Source organism: Brachyistius frenatus, unplaced genomic scaffold, assembly GCF_029030835.1.
Source record: "Brachyistius frenatus isolate BFR_SWC_R1_liver_20210118 unplaced genomic scaffold, ASM2903083v1 Contig_35, whole genome shotgun sequence".
NCBI classification, from domain to species: Eukaryota; Metazoa; Chordata; class Actinopteri; family Embiotocidae; genus Brachyistius; species Brachyistius frenatus.
Window position 1 is genome coordinate 1,383,716 of NW_027210634.1, and position 20,951 is coordinate 1,404,666.

The window sequence follows — 20,951 nt, forward strand, 5'->3', positions numbered from 1 at the left end:
AGATGTGGTTATGATGGCCGCCTTCCATTAAATGGGAGGTCCTGTTTTTGTGCATGCTGGCTCACCGTCATTGCTTCCTGGGGACGCTTAAAGGAGCTGAGCCATCATCAACACACCGGTCCTTTCCCTGCTGTTAAAATGACTGCTGTGAAAAAGAGCTATTGGGTCGCAATATCTCATAGTTTTGCCTCTATTTTTTTTTTTTTTTTTGGGGGGGGGGGGGAAGCGACGTAATCGTTACCGCTGGCTGTGTGCTGCAGGCCGAGCCGTCCTGCAGGGCTGTAGAAGTATCCGGTCCCCATCACCCATCCCTGGGAGTCCGAGCGCTGGCCGTGGGGAGCCTTAGCCACGGGAGGCTGCCTGCTGCTGGTTCTGGCCAGCAGCGTGTTCAGACAGTTGTGGGCGCTGGGGTCGTTTCTTTTGTGGTGGACGTGGCGGTTGTTGATGGTGGCGCTGGCGAACGCAGCCTCGTTCACGAACACGGAGCCGTTACCGCCGTGGTCTCTGGACGGGCTGGGAGCCGAGTCCTTCAAGAGGAAGAGAGACAGAGAGCGAAACGTCACACGCTTTAACATTCAGGCCTGCGAGATGGATATCAAGAGCGGCGAGAGCAGCCATTCGGCGGAAGGATGTTGATGGTTGGGTGGTGTCCACACCTGTGAAACCTTTCAACGATGCACCTTTGAAATGCACTCAGGCATTTGCATGTGGGATCAGGAAACACAGCAGTCAAACATGGTTTACCTGACAAAAAGTATAACACTGAATTATAACGATCTTTTTTTGAGATCAAACCCTTGAAAAGAATAACAAAGGTTCCACATATTCAACTCCTCAAAAAAAGTCGGCTGTGGACTCCTTTATTCTATATCTTAAACATGATTACATTGGTTTACCTTTCATAATGAATTTCTCCTCAAAGAACTCGGGTTGAAAATATTTAAGACTTGGGACACTGAGTTATGATTATTTCTGACATCCATATGAAATCATTTTTTTCTATTTTCTTTAAGCTGTGGCATTAAATTTGATTTAGTATGATACTTTTTTTTAGTATTATTACAACACTAGGCTTGATTTGATGAGATGCACGTGTATATATGTGTTTGTGTTTGATGTTATGGATTTGTTTTAAATTGTATTACCGCATTTGTTGCTTTTCAGGAGATGTTTTGTTTTGTGTTTAATTTAATTTTTTTTAAAAGAGAGAATAATAAAGGTGAGTCGCACAAAAATCTATTTCCCCCCACTTATCTGTAGTAAATGTACAGGTAAGTTTGGAGATATTAGCCTCTTCCTCAATATAACAGAAGTGGATGAAATTTCATTTTTGAGGCTCACAACACCCAAGAAATACGTATTCTGGATATTATAAAGAATTTACAGCGAGTTGGGTTTTTTTGTTGATTATTTCTTTAATGGAGAGCAGTTTCCATGAAAACTCTTCCCAGTGTCTTCTGTAGTTTGTCCCTAAAATGGAGGCCGTTTCTGAAAAAAAAAAAAAAAAAAAAAGAACACTGAGAGAACAGTGCAATGGTTTATTGGTGGTTCTTAATTCAGGAGCAGAGAAAGATATCTCAAACTCTTAATACGACCACAAACTAAGAAAAATAAATAAATAAATAAGGGGCAGATTTAACTCGAGTGAAGTACGTCAAATTTTAGGAGTCGTTTGGGTGAACTGGGCCTTTAACGTATGATAAAGTTGTCAACGCAGGTTGCTTAGAGACCCTCCTCCCACCCCTCTTCTCTCACGTCCCGTCTTCACATCAACACGGCCTTTCCTCTACTGAGAGGAGGCAGCACAGCTAATTAGAAACGACCTCAGAGCTGGTGTGTGTGTGTGTGTGTGTGTGTGTGTGTGTGTGTGTGTGTGTGTGTGTGTGTGTGTGTGTGTGCGTGTTTGCGCGCGTGCGTGCGTGCATCATTCGATCTGTGTCTGACCCCGTGAACTGCTGCCTCTGGCCAAAACATTACCAGGGGAAACATTAGGACCTCCACTGCCTCCTCCGCACGCTTTTGTCATATTATTAAAGCAGCCTCCACACCGACTGAAATAGATGAATGGAAATAAATAAGTCTGAAAAGGCCAGGAGAGACTCATCACGTCTGGCCAGGAAAGAAAAAAAAAAAAAAAACCCTAAGGTGGTGTTGTAAATTAATGAGGGAGGGAGGGTAACATGAGTCGGCTCATTTGTCCGTCCGTTCGGGGGTGTCTTTTGAACGGTCACACCTGCTGAACCGAGCAGCACAAACCGGCACATGGATGTTTCTGCTGTATTAGTTTCACCGTTTGCTGCTGCTGCTGCTGCTCCCTGTGATTTACATCGGGGACTTAAAGGGCACGGAGAACAGTGCACCCTTTATCCTACGTGCAGCTGCGGGGGGTGGGGGTGGGGGTGGGGGTGGGGTTGAGAGGGTGAGACGACATTTCACTGTAGTGCTTTTCCAAACAAAGTGTCGATAATTTAAGTCCTTTCCGGCACGATTGATCGGCTCCTCGGGACAAGTGCCTCTGGTTTTAATTATTTTGTTGGGGCTTTTATTTGCGGGCGCTTTAATTATCATCAATCATGAAGATGTTTATTGGTGAGCGAAGCTGCTGGAGCACCAAGACAAATGACGCTGGAATTGCTCTCATTATCGCAGGTTGTACATCAAGAGGGGATTGAACTGCTCGGTGTAAATGAGTGGACCGGCGTAACTCGGGCTCAGCGCTGTCCGAGGGAAGAAAAAAAAAAAAAAAGAAGCTTCTAGTTAATTATTTTAGCAGAGAAATACTCCATAAACACTGCGCGTCCGTCGGGGTCAAGAGCTTCGGTGAGGAGCGTTATCGAACCCTCTGATTCCACAGAGGAGACTATTTTGAAATCCACCGGCAGAAGAAAACGGTTATCACTTGAGCTCCGCCCCCCTTACCTGCTGTCCGTCTAGAGGGATGACCATGTGAGGGATCACCGCGGGCAGGCTGCTCTGCCGGCCGTGCCTCCAGGTCTGGAGCAGCTTCTGCTGGTTCTCCAGACGCTCGCGCTCCCTCTCCACGCTCCTCTGGCCCTCCCTGAGCCGCTCCAGGCTCTGCTGGTACTCCTCCAGCTGTTCGTCCAGCGCCTCCCGCTCGCGCCTCAGCCTCTCCGCCGCCAGCTGGCACTGCCGCTCCCTCTCCTCCAGCCGGCTCTCCTGCTCCCCCTGCTGGCTCTCCCTGGCCTGGCACTGCCGCTCCCAGCGCTCCTTCTCCTGCCGCAGCCGGTCCTGGAGCCGCTGCGCCGCCGCCACCTCCTCCTTCCGCTTCTCCAGGTTGCGCTGCTTTTCCTGCTCCTGCAAGGTGTTGCCGCGGACGCTGGGCGGGTGCGGCCGCTGGGCGCGGGGAGACGGGCGCCCGCTCTCGTGGAGGAGGAGCCTCTGGACTTCGTAGCTGCTGTCCTGGATGGTCACCGCAGCCTGGCCGCAGACAGGGAGAGAGGGGACACATTTTCACCACCACGTGTATCATCGCAAAAAAAAAAAAAAAAAAAAAAAAAGCTACAAAATGGGACGGAAATCACGATTGGGCTCAACGGCCGACCTGATTTTTTTTTTTTTTTTTTTTAAAGGATCCAAACGCTAACGGTGGAACGAATACAAAAAAAAGTTTGAATATGAGCACCCGCACACCTGCACATACACACCTGCCGTATGCAAATACGCATACATTACGTTTTTCCTCACGCAAATTTACATTTTATACCAACGAAGAGCGAAACAAAAGGCCTTTCCGTGTCTCTCGGCAGGCAAGATCAGTAGGACGAGCTCCTGCGTTTCGCTACCTTCGGCTTCAAACAGCCGAGCAGAGCGCCGCTTCTCTGTTTACGCAAGCTGAAGTGTGCAGACATATTAAAGCCGGCATCCCAGCTGAGTCTGCAACCGATGCAGCATGTATCTGTTCGTACCGAGAACAGGCGAGGCTTGTTTTGTTTGATGACTTAACACAGACGAGGGGCTGCGGTGCTCTCACTTACCTGCAGACTGAACAGCAACCGAGTCAGGTTTTGGACACTTTGAGCGACCTGTAAATGGAGAAAAATCACAAACAAAATATCGATTACATATATTTCCTGTGTTTTTCGTGCATGCTTTGCATGTAAATGCACAAATTTTACAGCTAAATAATTAGAGTATTTTCCTGTTATTGAGCGGAGTGGAAAATCCACATTTGAGCTTGCACTCGTGCAACATTTGCGCCCCCTGGAGGCCGCTTGCTTCTCTATAACACTGTTTCGGGTTCAATTAACACAGCAGCTGATGAGAAAATGACTCTTCTCTTATCGGAGTAATTTACCTCACAGGTCCACAAAGTGCTGCAAACAGGAGGCACGGCTGTGGCATGGTAAATTGAATAAGTCTCCATATCCATTTTTAATGCTGCAGTACCTTTGGGAACTAAATGGACTTCCTTTATTATGGTCTTATCAATGATTCATTGCATTAAGGCCGAAATGTAATCCTAATAGGCCGCGCTGAATTATTAAAACAACTGTTGGCAATCATGAGCCGCACATCTGTGAAGAGGTGACATTCAGATGCTATAACTCGCGGGAAATACATCTGGACCTCCACCACAACAGCTACGGGAAAGTATTACACCATATAGCTGCATCAATATTTAACTTGAAAATCCATTTAATTTACAATCTCCCCTTTTTTTCTTTCTTTTTTGTAATTGCCAAGAATATGTACCTTGAAGTCGACGTCACTGGTATTGTTTTTTTGCAAGTCAGCTGAAAGGAGCTGCGGTAGAAAAGAGGCAGAACAGCTCCCCTCGCTGGCCTCGGGGTTTTCAGGCGAGGCCTCAGAGGAGTCCGAGCCGGACTCTACGGGTGCAGCAGGGCTGACGGGAAACACGGAGTCCGTGTCGGAGCCCTGGCCGGGACTCCATGGAGAGTCGGGCTTGGATGACAGCGTGGCTTTCAGCTTATCGGCTACGAAAAAAAAAAAAAAAAAAAAAAAAACTAAGCAGTTTTAAAAGAAGTTCAAACCTTGTAACTCTTGAAAATATGTCGTCATAGGAGAAGTTATCAATGTTTGACTAACATCGTCCATCAATACGTAAATGCCCGCTTACAACAGCATTTACTATGTCAGTCCCTCCAGAATTCTGGAACTACATCTTGCGATTGCAATACTTCATGCAAATTGAACTAATCGAAGCAACAGCTTGCAATTCTGTTGAATTTCGGCGAATTGAAGTGTCTTTGAGAAAATCTGCAGAATATTCAGACATTTTTGATGACGACAAACCGCAAAAGATCTCGGAGAGACATCTATATCTATTCTGTCATCTTATTAAACCGCTCACCCTCTTGCAGAGCGGCAGCCAGCAGCAGGGCGGCCTGCGGCAGCTCCTCCGAGTGCGGCTGGACCAGCAGACGCGGTTCGACCAGCGCCGCGTCCGTCCTCCAGCTCATGGCCGAGAGCTCGGCGTAGATGTGCAGCTTCTCCTCCAGGCTGGTGCAGATCTGCTGGTCCCGATTCATCAGAATCTCTGATGCGCACGTTGACATAGACCCGGGGATTGGACAGCGTTAACTCTCAGGTTATAAACATTCTATTTTATAAAACAGTCTAAATAATAGAGAGACAATGATGGAAATATAAATAGATGAATGACCTTGTAGCTTGTGGATCTTCTGGAAACGGGCCTCGGCAGCTCGCCTCTCCTCTTCAGATTCACTTGTGTATTCCTCCTCTTCCTCCGGACAGCTGAACGGTGAACGGAGGTTAGAGAAGTGTTTGTCGAGAATTGGCACGCAACAACTCACAAGTCGGGAAACAAGACGGGAGCACGGTTTAAGACGAGAATGAAAAAAACTGTAGAATAGCGGCAACTCTTTATTGTTATTACTTTATTGTGGGCAAAAAAAAAAAACAGACTCCTTTCAGCCACAAGCCATCATCAGCGTTAACAACACATGTGGAAATGACAGGCTGTATAGAGACAAAATGTCCAATCAGCAATGATTCAGCACGAGTCCACCTGAAAAGGGCACGCCCCTTTGGACGAAGGGAGGCTCGTAAAATCTCATAACATTATATTTATCAGCAACTGATGTCAATAATGTTGATCCCAAAGCTAGACACACAAGAAGAGCTATATTTAAGGACAATTAAGTGCAAAAAGTGCCAGTAGGTGGAAGACAAATATAATCCCAACAATGGAAAAATTATGTAAAAATAGTAACGTGGCAAAATTGTATCCAGCAGAAATGTTTGCACGCGATAAAATCGGAATATTCAGCCGTCAACAGCCTCCTTTTCCTCAGAATACCCAGAAAACACAGACGTATACACGCACCTCTCTACAGCCTCTCTGATGAGCCTCATCCAGGTGTTTCGCTCCTCTTTGGACGACGTGTGGACTTCGTACATTTCCGGCCCGGCGGCCGAGGCGCTGATCAGAAACATCCCTCTCTCTTCGTTTGCCACTTCACGAACGATTAGCTTCTGCAGGGCGATGACGGGCGGCTTCTGGTCCTGAAGGGCGTTTAAAAAAAACAACAACCACATCTGTCTCACTTGCCGATTACTGCTACACCCGAGTACCTGTATGATTGATCACTGAATGCCTACCACAGCAGCAAATGTATACTTCTGGTCTTTTTCCTGAAGGAAGATGAGTGCGTCTGTGAGAAGGAGAGCCAGGACGTCTGTGGAAGTCAGAAAGAAGAAGGGAAACGGTTACATCACTGGTCTTGATCGTTTGTTTCCTTTGTTAAAAAAAAATAATTTAAAAAAAGATGCTATAAAGTGGCACCTTTGAGTCGACCGGTGGCCGTCTTCCACAGAAGCAGGCCCTGGTGTTTGAGCGTTTGGCCCGGCCCCATCATGTCCTGCTTGCGGAAGGTGTGTCCGTTCTTCAGCTTGGCGGAGGTGCGGTTCTCCATGCGGTTCCACACCTCCTGTAGCCGCTGGTGCTGCTCGTACTCGCTGACCCTCAGGTCCACGGCTGCTATCGCCTCTCGGATCTGGGCCAGGGCCTTGGAAAGGTCGGCGTGCTCCTGTGTTTCCTCTGAGGGGGGAAAAAAATATAAGAAAACTGAAACGGATATTTTGTTTCACTTTGTATATTTCCTGTGTTTTTATTGGGCTGTTTTTTGCAACCGCCAGCAGAGGGCAGCAGACGACTGACCTTGAGTGTATTGAAGGATCCTCTCCAGCAGCACTGGGTACTTTGTAATCCTCTGGGTTACCAGCAAGATGCACTCTGGGATCTCCCTCCGTCGCACCAAAGAATTATTACCTTGTAGCTTGAAAAAGTAAGATGAATAGTTACGCTGCAGAACGGTTGCAATGCTCGCATCTAAAAAAAAAAAAAAAAATCTTTATACAAAAGGTTAAAATACCTTAATGAAGCTCTGAAATCTCTTGTTGTGCTGCTGCAGCTCTTTGAAAAAGCTGACCGCTTCGTTATGACGACTGCAGAAGTCTCCGTACACCTGCTTCATTTTGTCTCCGTTCTCGTCTGAAAACTGCAGAAAAAAAAAAAAACTGTGAATCACAACCGCACCAGATTCCTGTACTTGTACTTAGCGGGGAAAGTTCCGATTTGGTAACCTCCGACTTCCCGGTTGAGAGCGTTTACACGACAACAACAAAAAGGGGCAACGTGGCAGCCTCCAGGAAATCTGCGCTATCTGCTTTCTGAATACAGAAGAGTGACAAACAACCTCGTCATCACAGATGTAGACCATCGCAGGGACGAAATGGAGTCATTATTATTTCATAACCTAAATAAACCAGGAAGTGACTTATTTTTGGGCTGAACAAGTGTATCTCCACCTTTCACCCATGATGTTGCCATGTGGAAGTCAGACGGACTTCTCCGAGCTCTCAATAAACTCACACTTTCCGACTGGGAAATTCCCAGTTCGACAGGTGCTCAGGTGATTTCTCCCACTCCAAACGTCTGCTTTAAACTAACCGGTTTAAACAATAACGCCACGTCGAAGAGTTTGCTGTGTAGTTAGTTGGACCAACAATGATGTGAAAAAAAAAAGAAAAAAGATCCTGATAGAAGGGCTCTATGGCACCACTCGATAGACGTGGGACAACATTTTTTTTTGCATCTGTCCAGCGTGTTCTGTGGCAGGCAGAGTGGAAATACAACCCCGAGACATGGTGGTCATTTCTAAAGTCATTTCGATCCGGTGTTTTAAAACGCATTGGTTTTGTAACGCTATTTTTTTACGTTGAAGTCTACGGAGAGAGTCGTTTGTTTTCCGCCCCAAAAAAGATCAAAGTAGAAGTCCCGGCTCACCTGTTGGAGCAAGACGTCTCCTATCCGCCGGATGAGGTAGTTCCGGTGTCCCGGCGGCTGGGCCGAGCCGTGTCGCCGCTCCTTCATGGCGGCGAAGAAGGCGTGGTGGAAGAGGAGCAGCTGGTCCAGACAGGGGAAGACCCGCTCCACCGCGTCGGTGTCCAGCTGCACGTCTTCTTTCATGCCGCGCCGGAAAACCTCGGCCATGATGTGCAGCGTCTGCAGGTGGTGGAGCTCCGTCTGCATCAGCTCTGCGCCGGCGATAAAAGACACTCAAATTAGTGCGTCGCATTAAAAAAAAAAGACACGCATTTTATCAGCTGTTATTCAATCTTATAATTGTTTTTTAAAATTGCTATCCGGTGAGTCATTTTTTTTTTTAATCACAGTGAGACTTGCTGGAAACGACACATTCCAGTGGTTGTCTTTCACACACACACACACACACACACACACACACACACACACACACACACACACACACACACACACACACACACATCTGCTCACCGTAGATAACATCCTGCCTCTTGACAGCTCGCTTGTCTTGCTTCTTGCAGAACTTGTGCTCCACCGTCAGACTCCACGACTCGGCCTCGTAATCCACAGAATCAGCCGAGATGTCGGCGTGGATATACGAGTCCACGCAGTCTGCGGGGGGGGGGGGAGAGAGAGAGAGAGAGAGAGAGAGAGAGAGAGAGAGAGAGAGAGAGAGAGAGAGAGAGAGAGAGAGAGGTGCCAAAGCACATATTTCATCTCGCACAAACGAAAAGAAGATTTACAAATATGTTGTAAACATTTGAGAGCCGTTTATGGTTTTTAGAAATTTGTTTTTTTTCACTCCTCAAACTCAAAAATCATGTTTTAATAAATTTTAAACCTTTTTTTTTTTTTAAATGAATACAAACAACTTAAAAGTCGGTTTTCTACTTCAGATTCGCAGTATCATTTATTGTGCATATTAAAGTCTAGACATATTTGTAAACTATTTATACGTGGCTGGACTGGGTAACATTTAAGTTGTTTTTTTTGCAGTCTATGATCCACAAACATGTTGCATTCAAGTGCTGGTGGAAAACTCAGATGTCTGTTTTTTTCCCACCGAATTCTTGTGGAATGTCAAAGTAGATAAGGTTTTTTTTTTCCCAAAACATACAATAGCTCAGTTTCCTTTTGATCAAACTCTTGGATCAACATTCAAAATAGTGTTTTTACATTGATTATTATTACACACAAGTTATTTTTTAACACATTTGTAAATTTTGTTTGAATTTGCGTCTCATTTGTCACTAGTAAGTTCACAAAATAGAATTCCTTATTTTTTTTTAAAAAGTCTGTTTGGAGAGTTAAAAAGATGAAATCCATTAAAAAATAATTTGAATATAATCTGAGAAAAAAGGGGAAAAGGGAATTTTCTTTTCAACCATTTCCTGTTTTGTAACTGACAGGACTGTGGGACTATGATCTCTACTCTGCAGCTGATTTACATTTCCTCTCCACTTTTCTATTTCTGGACAATTTTATCCCAAGATGACCATATAAGCCACATTCATCAGCATCTTCTCATAGCAGGAACACAACATTTGGCCACATGGGGGATATTCAAATCTGCGTAATATTTGACTAACTGATTTGTTTCTTTTTGGGGTATTTTAATAACAACATCTCATACCCTCTCCGAAGGATGAGTCAGTGGAGGTGGAGGACACTGGGGTCGGGAGGAGCTCTTCCGATTGGCTGGTCGACTTCAGGGCATCAGACTCCGTCTCTGAACTCTCACTGAGGCGGCTGTATCATCGAGAAACACACGCCATCATTACACCGATTGTGACCAATATCCTCACACCACATTATGTTTTTTTTTTTTTTTTTAAAGTTCTTAATGACCCGTCACTGTTGGGGAAACTTCCAGAGAGAGAGAGCGACTGCGTCCCGGCGTCCCTCCTCTCTTTAGGGGTCGCGATGGGCAGAGAGGTAGAGATGGGGCTCGCAGACTGAGGCGGACTGTCTCTCACTGTGAAGTCTTGAGGCAAAAACAAAAGAGACGATTAATCGCCCCGTCCGGTGCTGCCGCAGTGAAAAACGGAACAAACAGGAAACTTCTCGCGCGATGTGACCTTAATCGTCGGCGACCTGACTTTTTTTAAACTCACTCTGTGGGAGGGATGCTGTTCTGTTCTTCACCATGGTCACGGCATATTTGTCCTGAAGTTTCTAAGTAATACAAATGAGAGCGTCTGGTTAGAGCACAAACAACAAGACGCGGGGACGGAGTCCAGTCGAGACGAGCAAGACTCACCTTCAAACACGGGGGGAGAGATTCCTTACAGCCCTTGTGGACAATGGCAGTGCAACCTGGGACAGAGGCATATCTTTTTTTTTTTTTAAAGTTGTATTTAATGGATTTGTTCCAAGAACTATAAATGTAAACTTTTACTTACCCGAGCAGTGCAGAAGGTCCTTTCCAGACGCCGGTTTGTCACACACGACACACATTGTAGGGCCTAAACAGGAACCTGTCGCAAACCGGTGTCCATTCAGCTGCCTGTCCTTGGCTTCCCTGTCCTTCCCTTTCCCCTTTGAAAACCACGCCAGAGACATTGGCGTTAGCAAAGAGGCCATATGAACACAAAAAAACAAAAAAAACAGCTGTTTGACAGCTGAACTCCGGTCAACACAAGCCTCAGTTCAGACTTCTATTAACCAGATCTTTGTAAAGCTTCTATTTGCGCAGCAAACTTTCCCGCATTCAAGTAGATAAATGAGTGTGAAAGGAGCGCCTGCCTTCCCCCCCCCCTCCCCCTCTATCCCCTAACCGTAAGAAAGTCCACTGACACGGAAATGGGAGCGTAGCGTAAATAACAGATGCATGTCGGGGAGGGCTCCCGGTCGGTCTCTGTGCTGACTCAACAACGAAGGCGGGGGGGAATTAATCATTAAAAAAGGAAAGAGGCCAGACACCATGTTTGGTCTGTCACCGCGACCTTGAGTTATTCCCAGAAACATTTTCCTGGTTGTGTGTCCCAGAAGGCAGAGAAGGAGTCACGTACTTCATACCTGAGTCTCGGCCTTCCAAAAAGTGTCTCTAAATGTCCGACATTATTAATACTTCTACGGGAATGAATAGCTAAATTGAACTTTATATGCATCAGCACACCTGTACCTATAGAGCACACATTTGGAAATGTATTTTGAAGTTATTAAATTAGGTTGAAAGTCTTTATAGCTGATTTAAAGCTTAGTTGTTGTTGTTTTTTTTTTTGCTAGATTTGTTCACAACAAGATGAAGTTAGACCAGTTATTCCTTATATTCTACTTTTATTTCTGAGTTTCATTGATAGGTGCAGCAGCTAAGGACTGGACTGTTTGTAGTCTGGGTTTACCTTGGTCTTGTTGCGTGTACTGGACATCCTGCTCTTGAGAAAACTGAAGGTGCGAATGACTTTGTACTTCTCCGACTCTGCCTTGGTCGGGATGTTGTACTTATCCAACTCCTCCTCTTCAATTCTGTGAAAATTTGAAATCATCAGCGGCATTTTGTTACTTTCGGATTCGTGCGCTTAAAACAATAGCAGTCGGGTTTGCAGACAGGCATTAGTCACAACATCCTGATTTTCTTCTCGGCGAGTCGGACAAGACAACAAAGCAACAGGCTTGTGGAAGGCGCAGGCGGCGCGTCCATGTGAGTACGAGTACACAGCTGTGTATTCTTACACACTTACAGTACACAAACATACAGTGAGTGATTCACAATGTGGTTAGTTCAAACCGCAACAGTTTACCAAGAATTATAATTTCATCTGCAGCTGGTTGTTTTTGCTAAAACATAAAATGTTAAGGGGAAGCAACTGAAATCAAAATTGTGATCATAAAGATTCTTTGTTAGTCGCTAAAACGGTGCAAAAAAAAACAACAACAACAAAAAACCGGTGTTTGTTCTCTGCAACTCTGCGCTGTGAAAGCAAGTCAAAATTCATGAAATTGTTAGACGCAACAGACATGCCGAAACGATATCGTTCTGCTGTTAGAGGAGCTGCGGGAAGGTTTGTGAGGAGGGAATCGTGCCGCAAGTTTTGTTTCGGGTTAGTTCGTTTGGACCGGACAGTCAGGGGTAGCTTGGAAAAGGTCAATCCCCCCCACGCCCCCACGTACTCTTTGAGAAACTCAGACAGGGTGAGATGTTGGAGGGACTCGGCCAGCTCCATGCTGCCCTCTTCATCAGCTGACTGGGCGCGCTTACGGAACTTAATCTCCCTGGAAAGAACAGCGCGCACACACAAACACACTGTTTTATCACAGACGGGAAGCCATAAATGTCTGCTTGTTCAACCAACACACAACAAAACAAACATCAAATGCTCAACTCAATCAATGGGAAATAATAAGAAACGCCGCTAGCCGTTTCAGCTTTTTCCGCGATTCTTTTTCAGCCCGGACGCTGTCGGGTATCTTCCACAAGGGGGAGCTGCTGAGATGTGGCAGTTCAATGGAGGAATAACCAGATGAAAAAGAATAAACATAACCTCCTTGGCGGAGGTAATGATGCCAAATAGCATTACCTCCGCCAAGGGGGATGTGTTTATTTTATTTTTTTACTGCGGTTTGATTTCGTGTTTGTTGGCAGGGTTACAGAAAAATGACCGGTCGGATTAGAAGGAAACTTGGCAGAAGTGTGTAGCATGGGTCAAGGAAGAACCCAATAAATAATGAAGTGGATCGGCCCAGTAATTATTTTTCATTCGCCTTAACATGCGAGATACAGCATTCGGCCTTACAAATGCCATACATCTTTAAAATTCAGTAGATGGTCGTGAAGTTCAATAGCAGGAAAAACACAGGCCATAACAGAAAGGCCGAGACTCCATATCGGCTGTGATTCAGATGGTAGAGCGGGTTATCCACTCATCGTAAGGTTGGCAGTTCAAATCCCGACTTCCTCCTGTCAACATGCCAAAATGTCCACGGGCAAGACGCTGAACCCAAAGTTAAGTGGCGAGCCATTGGTGTGTGAATGTGTGTGTGAATAGGAGGCAAATTGTAAAGTCCACTAAGGTAAAAAGGCACGATACAGAAGTGCAGACCATTTTATCACCTACCATTCGTTGATGAGACACAAGCTGGCGCACAAACATGTACTTTTTTTTTTCAAACTTATTACTGGAAGCAGTCGTTATGGAGCACCTGGGATCCACGGTTTCACAGCTGAGATGTGAGGTTTAAGCGAGGCAAGAGTTTTTGGAACGAGCATAATGGGAAGCAGTTGCAGATGTGGATATCATAGAAGAAGGGACTGTTGGTTTTGGCAGAGGTCAGCGCTTTCTGAGTGCTGTTCTAGTTCCTAAAAGAACAAGAGCGAAAATAGCAGGAGTGGAGCAGGAAGGGGAAACAATATCCTTGCCACTTCTTAGAGGAAGACGGAGGCCACATAAAACCTCCAACACGGACGTGTTTTTCATTCAAATCACAAAATATGCATCAACATGCGTCCGTGTCCGTGATAAAGCACGTCATATTTGAAAACAAGGAACACAGAGGCATGATGAGCCCGAGATGAAAAACAGGGTGAAATCCTTGTTCAATACCAAAATAACAGGGTAATATTGATATCTGTCACTACCTCTGTTGTCTCTGGGGGAGGGGGGAGGATCAAAACACCAGTAACACAAACAAACAAAAAACAGCTCTGCATCACGACTAAACAGCCTCATAAAAAAAAAAAAAAAAAAAAGAACAGAAAACTTCAGAGAAGGCCAGCTGTCACCAAGCAACCTGGTCACCGTGGATACCCCACATATGTTACCCTTGGCACTAGCGATTATCTGTCTGATGAAACATACAGTGATTTTAATTAAGAGCGAAAACCCCCGAGATACTGGAAAGAGAGAGAGAGAGAGAGAGAGAGAGAGAGAGAGAGAGAGAGAGAGAGAGAGAGAGAGAGAGAGAGAGAGAAAAAAAGATAACACTTGAATTAATTACTTGTAAAGAATAAATACCTTTTTTCGTGGGACTGATCTGATATACCGGAGGCTCTTTGCTCTGTGAAGATAAAAAAAGAATAGGAAAATGTTGGTGACGTAATTGCTTAATAAGGAAAGGAGAAGTACATGAAAGATGACTTCCTTTGAGATGAAGAAGAAAGGAAGCAGAAGGAAGACAATTCAATCAGAAAAGGGAACGAGATTTAAAGAGAATATAGAAAAAGCCTGAACAGGTTTCATTTACATGCCAGAGGAGCTGTTTTCCCCTCTGAACAGGCTGATATGATGACATCTGCATACGACCACAAATCATATGCAAAGTGACAGAGACGGTAATAATGAGGGCAGGACGATACGTATGAAAGCAGCAGCGTAGACAGAAACACAGCGATGACCCCTCAGAGACTCCTCACATGGTGTCACAGGCTGCAAGGCAATCAGTTAACGTTTCCTTTCATCAATGCAAAGCTGATTTCATCCAATAAAGCCGAGTCACGATTAGGTAAGCCATATAAGGACATGCCAAGGTTATTACGGTTTTGCGATTCTCATTTCGTTCTTACATCAGGAGTTTCAATTCTCCTTTCTATTTAAAAAAATTTTTTAGCTTTCACTTTTCTTTATCATGAGCCATTTTCCCCCACTTAGAAAGTCACGATTTCCATTAAAGACCACTAGAGGAACAATGGCCGTGGCGAGCCGGCTTGTTTATTTACATATTCGGCAGACACAAAAGCAACATCAGCATGATCTTAAAGTTGTATTTCTGTCCACACGATGAATGGAAGTCCAATATTCGGCCTCATTCCAGGTCTGTTTTGGTCTCCACCAACTTCTGAAGAAAATATTTTGCTCATTAACGCCCTAATGCTTCCCTGGGTTTACTAGTTAGTTGCTAACTTTGCGTGTCTGCTGTGTAGCACCGGTAAGGTGGCGTCAGTGTGTTCATCAGATCTTTTTCTTCACAAAAAAAAAAAAAAAAAAAAAGAAAGCTGGAAATTAAGTTTAAAAAAAAACAAAAAAACAATCTGCTAAAATGTGCTATAGAGCTCCATAATGCTGAGAGTAACCGCAGAGGTGGGCGAGTCTCTGTCACTACGGGCAACAGTTCCCTCATTACGAATAGCCATGAGATGGAAAACATAGATTTTGGATTTGATTCGACTTCCAATTTTTTTTTAAACAGATGAATCAGTTTACAATAATAACCTTGACACACACACACACACACACACACATTAGCGCTGACAGTGACAGTGGCGTGCCGGGTGTGCTGGGCCTGAGAGCGCAGTGTGACGGCGGCAGGTATCCAGTACTTACTACCAGGGTGGAGCAGAGACAGAGATTTAGACAGAGAGAGGGCCTGAAGGAGAGATCGGCTGTGGCTGACACTGTGGAGAGCGGCATCTACGGGGCACAGTGGACACAGGGCTGCTCACGCATCGGCTACAGAGGCTGCAAACTATCACCAAGTACAGTCAACTCCGAGCCGAGAGCTGCTAAACGGCTGTTATTGGGAATACAAAATTGAATAAAATAAAACTAGAAACCCTCCCTATTTGAAGACAACTGCTAAAGGAATAATTCACATTTTGGAAACTATGCTTGTTTGCTTTCTTGGCTGTTAACTGAGCTCATGTCTGTCCCTTTAGTATGAAGCTGGAGCAAGCAGCCAGTAAGCGTAGTTTTAGCATATACAGGAAACGGCAAGAATGGCTCTATTCAAAATGAACAAAAAAATCCATCTAATTTTGTTTAATCCACACAAAAATAACTATTTAAAATTGGTAAGCTGTGGTTTTCTGAAACAGTTGATGTGATGGACTGAGGGACCTATTTTCCCTGAAAGTCAAACCACTAATGCAACATTTACTTGGAGTTGACTGTACTTTATATTAGTAGAAAGGCTACTGACAGTTGAAAGCTAGTTTATTAATTAAAGACCATAAAATACGCTCCAACCGGTTACGTGAGGTTACGCCATTAGTGACAGACAACACTGGTAAAGTTAGTTGGAAACGCTGTTAAGTCGCGTGGATTTCTAGCGATGCGAGGTAGTTAACAGTCTTGAGTGCTACTGACCAGGGTTGACGTCTGAAGAGTGGTTGTCCGGCGTGAAACGAGCAGGACGCAAACTGATTTTGGAGGACGAGTAGGAATAGGAGCGCAGTCGAATCCCCTGGTCGCCCGATTCCTACACGAGGACAAAACAGAATTGAAAGTAAAAGACTTCATAAAATAATTCGAAGGAAAAGTGGACGTGTAATGTGGTTACATTGTAATCTTGGTTCTCTGAGGGAATCCGTACATATATAATATGCAACAGAGCGGAGAGAAATAGTCTGGAGACAATAGAGAGCTAATGAGGGTACGTGACAACTGAGATGGTATTGTACTTTTGAGGCGGGTTCACAGGCTGAGGCCGACTGGCTGCGAATGCAGGTGAGATCCGGAAAGGTTTCCCTCTTGTCTTCACTTTTCTCCACATCCGAGGAGAGCGGGGAAAGTGGAGGCTTTGATTCAGCGCTCTCGTCTTCACTGTCCACTTCCAGAGCCACCAGACTGGGACTGGAGGAATAAATAACGAGTTAGTTAGACACACAATGGGGGCCGAGAACTCGCAGGAGAAACCTCGCTGAAGATATTTAGTACCTGAGGTCGCAGGTGTCCATCGGCGGACTGTCTCTCTGATTGGTCCGCTCGGAGGAGGCAGGGCCGTTCAGCCTGGTGAGGGCCCGGTCAACGGGGGAGAGTTGGGGAGAGCAGGGCACGGAGGGAGGGTAGAAGCCTTCCGAGTATGGTGGAGGAGTGTCGGTGGCTAGCAGAAGATCCTCCGTGTCCACTATGTCCCACAAACCGCCGTCCGTCCCCGTGCTGCCCCGCGCCGCTCCACTGACTCTGTACTTGAAGTCGAGATCGTCCGCCTGTGGTGAAAATTACAAAACGGAAAAAGAAGTCGAACATTTAAAAAGTCAAAAAGAAAAACGGACTCGTCTCGGTTTAAATAAAACGATGCCTGACCTGCGTTGGCTGCGTGACCGTCCGATCGCCGCCGTTGATCATCACAGGATCCGTAGCTTGCTGCGTGGACGGGCTCTGGACTCCGCTGGACGGCATGGGATGCCCATTTACTGTGATAAACACACACCGCGATCTCAGGATGGCTTCACTATAGTTTATAATAAGTCAAACAGACTACTTCTACCACCACCCCCGCCTTACCACGAAATGATTTACTGTCACGGAGCACAGCGAGAAGCCACTAGTGATTACCATAATTCATCCCCAGCATCAACCAGATACTTAAACGTCCGGGCGAACAAAGAGAGCGGCTTTCAGAGGAGCGTAAAACAATCAGACGACTTATCCAGACAACACATTTCATAACACAGCCTATAATAAAAAAAATTAATCGAGAAAGTTTCACAGTGACATGCCAAAAAATGTAAAAATAAAAAAATTAAAAAAAAAAAGGAAACGGATGACCAAACATGTCATCATATCGGACTGGCAAGTCGTATTTACTTCGCTCTCTCCCACTTCATTCTAGTAATTCATCTTTTATAGCCCGAATGTCAAAGCTTAGAGTGGTAAAAAAGGAAAATGTGATGAGATACTGCATACCTACTCATGTTTGACCTTTCAAAAGATTTGTTTTTCGTAGAAACCCTCACATTTCACAGTTACCAGCAGGCTGTCTGCCTGTTTTCAGGGAAAGAGTGGATTATCGACGTCGAGTCGTATTCTCGCTTTCATGGGCTATTGTCCATGATTTAAACACTTTCAGGTTTGAACTCTTTAAAAAAAAAAAAAAAAGTTAGTGTTTATCATTATCACGGAGAAACCTTCAGCCCAGAATCGTATTTTTTTTTTTTTTTTAGCCAAACTAGCTGAATAGCTTTATCGTGTCAAAATTTCACTAATTCCAGTACTTTAGGTTTTAACCAAATAACTACAAAACTAATGATATTCCCAGGTGCTTTATCTAAACCTTGTGTTTAGTGTTAATCATCGAATATTAGCATAAAAGAAAGTTGATGAACGTGGTAAAAAAAAAGTTGCTGCAATTAACATGTTGGCTTGCGAAACTTAATCTCCTTCGTGTTAAAAAGCCGACACAATATGTCACGATATGGAATAATGCAGTCATTTTTAAATGTCGCAGCTGACTGAGGTTTAACTCCTTTATGTAGAGATGGGTGCGTCCAAAGCGATGCATTATAAATATTATGACATGAATAAAATCTTAAATCTGTAAAGTAACACATCGTAAACACCATGAAGAAGTACCATAAAGTAAAGGCAATCTACTTTCACAAAGACAAACTGCTCGAGTGGGAAGTGTACAGTATATCCAGCATGTACCTTGCTGCTTGTCCCTGGGGCATATCTATGGGAGTGGTGGACGCTATTTCTGCTATGACAATGTGGAAAATTGCCTCCCTTGATGAGTGCACTTTCCACCCAGACTTTGATGTCTGGACCGGCCACGGCTGCACTAATGTTAAGGGAAATCCTGGGCATCACAGAGGCATTTCCTCTCTGCTCGCTCTCACACAGCGAAGACGTTACGGTGGAGCTCCAAGCATGGACTTTAAAAAAAAAAAAAAAAAAAAATTTGAATACCCATTTATTTCTTTTATCTTGTTCTTCTCTACATGTCTCTATCTGCCTCCTTTTATCTTATTTGGTCAACTCAAAGTTTGCACACACAGATGTAGAAAAGCTGTATTTACGATAACTTGAAGGGTGGTGACAGATTGATGCAGCACCAGTGTCAGCTGCTAGACTAATTGTCACACCGGCTAGCTCCAACAATAACTGACACTGGTGAGTTATGTCAGTGGAACCAGAGACTATTATGATCATTTCAACAGATTTGGAAAAAACAATAACTCTGGATGACATTATTTTTTTTTTTTTTTTTTTTGTCTTTTGACCACAGCGGCCTCGAGACGCTGTCATCACAGCACAAGTATTCAGCCCAGCAATGAGCTTGATAATTTGAGCAATACAGAAGAGATCCGCGCCCATTCACGATATACATACACACTCACACACGCGCACACACACACACACTTCAGTTTATAGATACAGCTGTTTACGAGCTCCATTCACCGCCACTGGAGTCTCTCTAGAGTTTACAACAAACTCTTCATTCTTCCACGACAACACACAGGAAATTAACATTCACCGTAACCGTGGCAACACCTGAAACATTCGAGCATCCTCCTCAAAGTTTTTTTTTTTTTTTTAACTGGCCAGTGAGTGTTTGCGCTCGCTAAGCTTATACAGTCTCGCGTGCACGCCGGTGTGTTTAAAAAAAGAAAAAGGAAAAAAAAAAAGAAAGAAAAAGAAATTCAAGGTTAATGCATGCGTCTCGTCTAAAATGTCAACTTTTGTAAGCCCGCAACGTTTTAGCTTGTTAACATTCCATCTCTTCTGCTTCAAGTACACAGCGCCACTGTCTGACCCAGAGGTGGGGGGGGGGGGGAAGGAATCGGGCAGGGGGGAGGGGACGGCAGGGCGGCTAGCCAGTTTGGGGGCATCATCTCAGACAGAGTTTGAGTGGGACGAGCCTGACCCCATTCCTGTCTTTGTCCCCGTGACAGGGCAGATTCCTGGACTCCTGGACTGAGTCATTGTGGAGGCAAGGACCTGAAGGTTAATACCTCCATTTAATAAAAGAAAAAAGAAAAAAGAACTGCCCCTGTACCGCAAACTGAGAGGTGCATCCCTGTCTTGTGTCCGTGAAGCAGTAACTCTATTGATTTCCAATGATGTGATTCAAAATATGGCTTTGCATATGGAGCCAGTGCAGCATGAGAAACAGCTTATATTATGTGTCGTGTTGTTCCCACACCCCGCTGTTCAGGGCAGCCACAAATATGTTATTGTGTTTTGTTTTTTTAATGGATTACACATTCATCATTGAAGCCAGCCGCCAGAGTATTATTGCCATAATATTAAAATGGAAAAGAAGTATTTTGGTCTGGATGAGTTGCTATTGTGTTTGCCGAGCCAGATTGCTGAGCAAAATAAATCCTTCATTGAGGAGAGGAGAGGAGAGGAGAGGAGAGGAGGGGAGAGGAGAGGAGAGGAGAGGAGAGGAGAGGAGAGGAGAGGAGAGGAGAGGAGAGGAGAGGAGAGGAGAGGAGAGGAGAGGAGAAATAAGAAGAGAAAGAAAAGACAGGAGAAAAGAAGAGAAGAGAAGAGAAGAGAAGAGAAGAGAAGAGAAGAGAAGAGAAGAGAAGAGAAGAGAAGAGAAGAGAAGAGAAGAGAAGAGAAGAGAAGAGAAGAGAAGAGAAGAGAAGAGAAGAGAAAAAGAGACAAGAGAAGACATGACAGGAGCATTACCAGATAATGAGGATGGGTACTCTTCTTCATCATCATCCAAAGACAGAACGAGCTGTTCTTCAAAAACCTTGAAACAATCCAGAGAAAACGCACAAAGCAAGCACCCTTTTTTAATAAGATTCAGTACGGTTTCCTTGAAAACAACACAAATACAAATACGTGAGAGGCGAATCTATAAACCATTGCAGCACACAACACGTAGATCTGTAGAATACTCACGTTGTCCACCAGCAGATGCTCTTCCACATGGAGCTGCTTGCTGACGCCTGTGCGGAGGAAAAATACTTAACCAAAAGTTGACGCATGACACAGTAACACCCTCCTCC

General features: G+C 44.7%; 1 protein-coding gene across 1 annotated transcript in view; it reads right to left on the reverse strand.

Moving 5' to 3' along the window:
• Positions 1-20,951, reverse strand: part of arhgef28a (Rho guanine nucleotide exchange factor (GEF) 28a) — a 44,524-nt gene that overhangs the window by 6,560 nt on the left and 17,013 nt on the right. Inside the window, exons 8-35 of the mRNA XM_069700798.1 lie at positions 20,845-20,891; positions 20,626-20,692; positions 17,290-17,399; positions 16,921-17,192; positions 16,665-16,836; positions 16,351-16,462; positions 15,589-15,675; positions 14,284-14,326; positions 12,443-12,544; positions 11,674-11,797; positions 10,732-10,867; positions 10,590-10,645; positions 10,444-10,504; positions 10,178-10,313; positions 9,963-10,078; positions 8,801-8,941; positions 8,291-8,541; positions 7,377-7,502; positions 7,163-7,280; positions 6,788-7,042; positions 6,604-6,680; positions 6,329-6,507; positions 5,645-5,736; positions 5,333-5,518; positions 4,714-4,955; positions 3,996-4,043; positions 2,920-3,438; positions 242-527 (exon numbers count right to left, since the gene is read on the reverse strand). Of these exons, the coding sequence (XP_069556899.1) occupies positions 242-527; positions 2,920-3,438; positions 3,996-4,043; positions 4,714-4,955; positions 5,333-5,518; positions 5,645-5,736; positions 6,329-6,507; positions 6,604-6,680; positions 6,788-7,042; positions 7,163-7,280; positions 7,377-7,502; positions 8,291-8,541; positions 8,801-8,941; positions 9,963-10,078; positions 10,178-10,313; positions 10,444-10,504; positions 10,590-10,645; positions 10,732-10,867; positions 11,674-11,797; positions 12,443-12,544; positions 14,284-14,326; positions 15,589-15,675; positions 16,351-16,462; positions 16,665-16,836; positions 16,921-17,192; positions 17,290-17,399; positions 20,626-20,692; positions 20,845-20,891 (4,161 nt within the window). The remainder of the gene's footprint in view (positions 1-241; positions 528-2,919; positions 3,439-3,995; positions 4,044-4,713; positions 4,956-5,332; positions 5,519-5,644; positions 5,737-6,328; positions 6,508-6,603; positions 6,681-6,787; positions 7,043-7,162; positions 7,281-7,376; positions 7,503-8,290; positions 8,542-8,800; positions 8,942-9,962; positions 10,079-10,177; positions 10,314-10,443; positions 10,505-10,589; positions 10,646-10,731; positions 10,868-11,673; positions 11,798-12,442; positions 12,545-14,283; positions 14,327-15,588; positions 15,676-16,350; positions 16,463-16,664; positions 16,837-16,920; positions 17,193-17,289; positions 17,400-20,625; positions 20,693-20,844; positions 20,892-20,951) is intronic.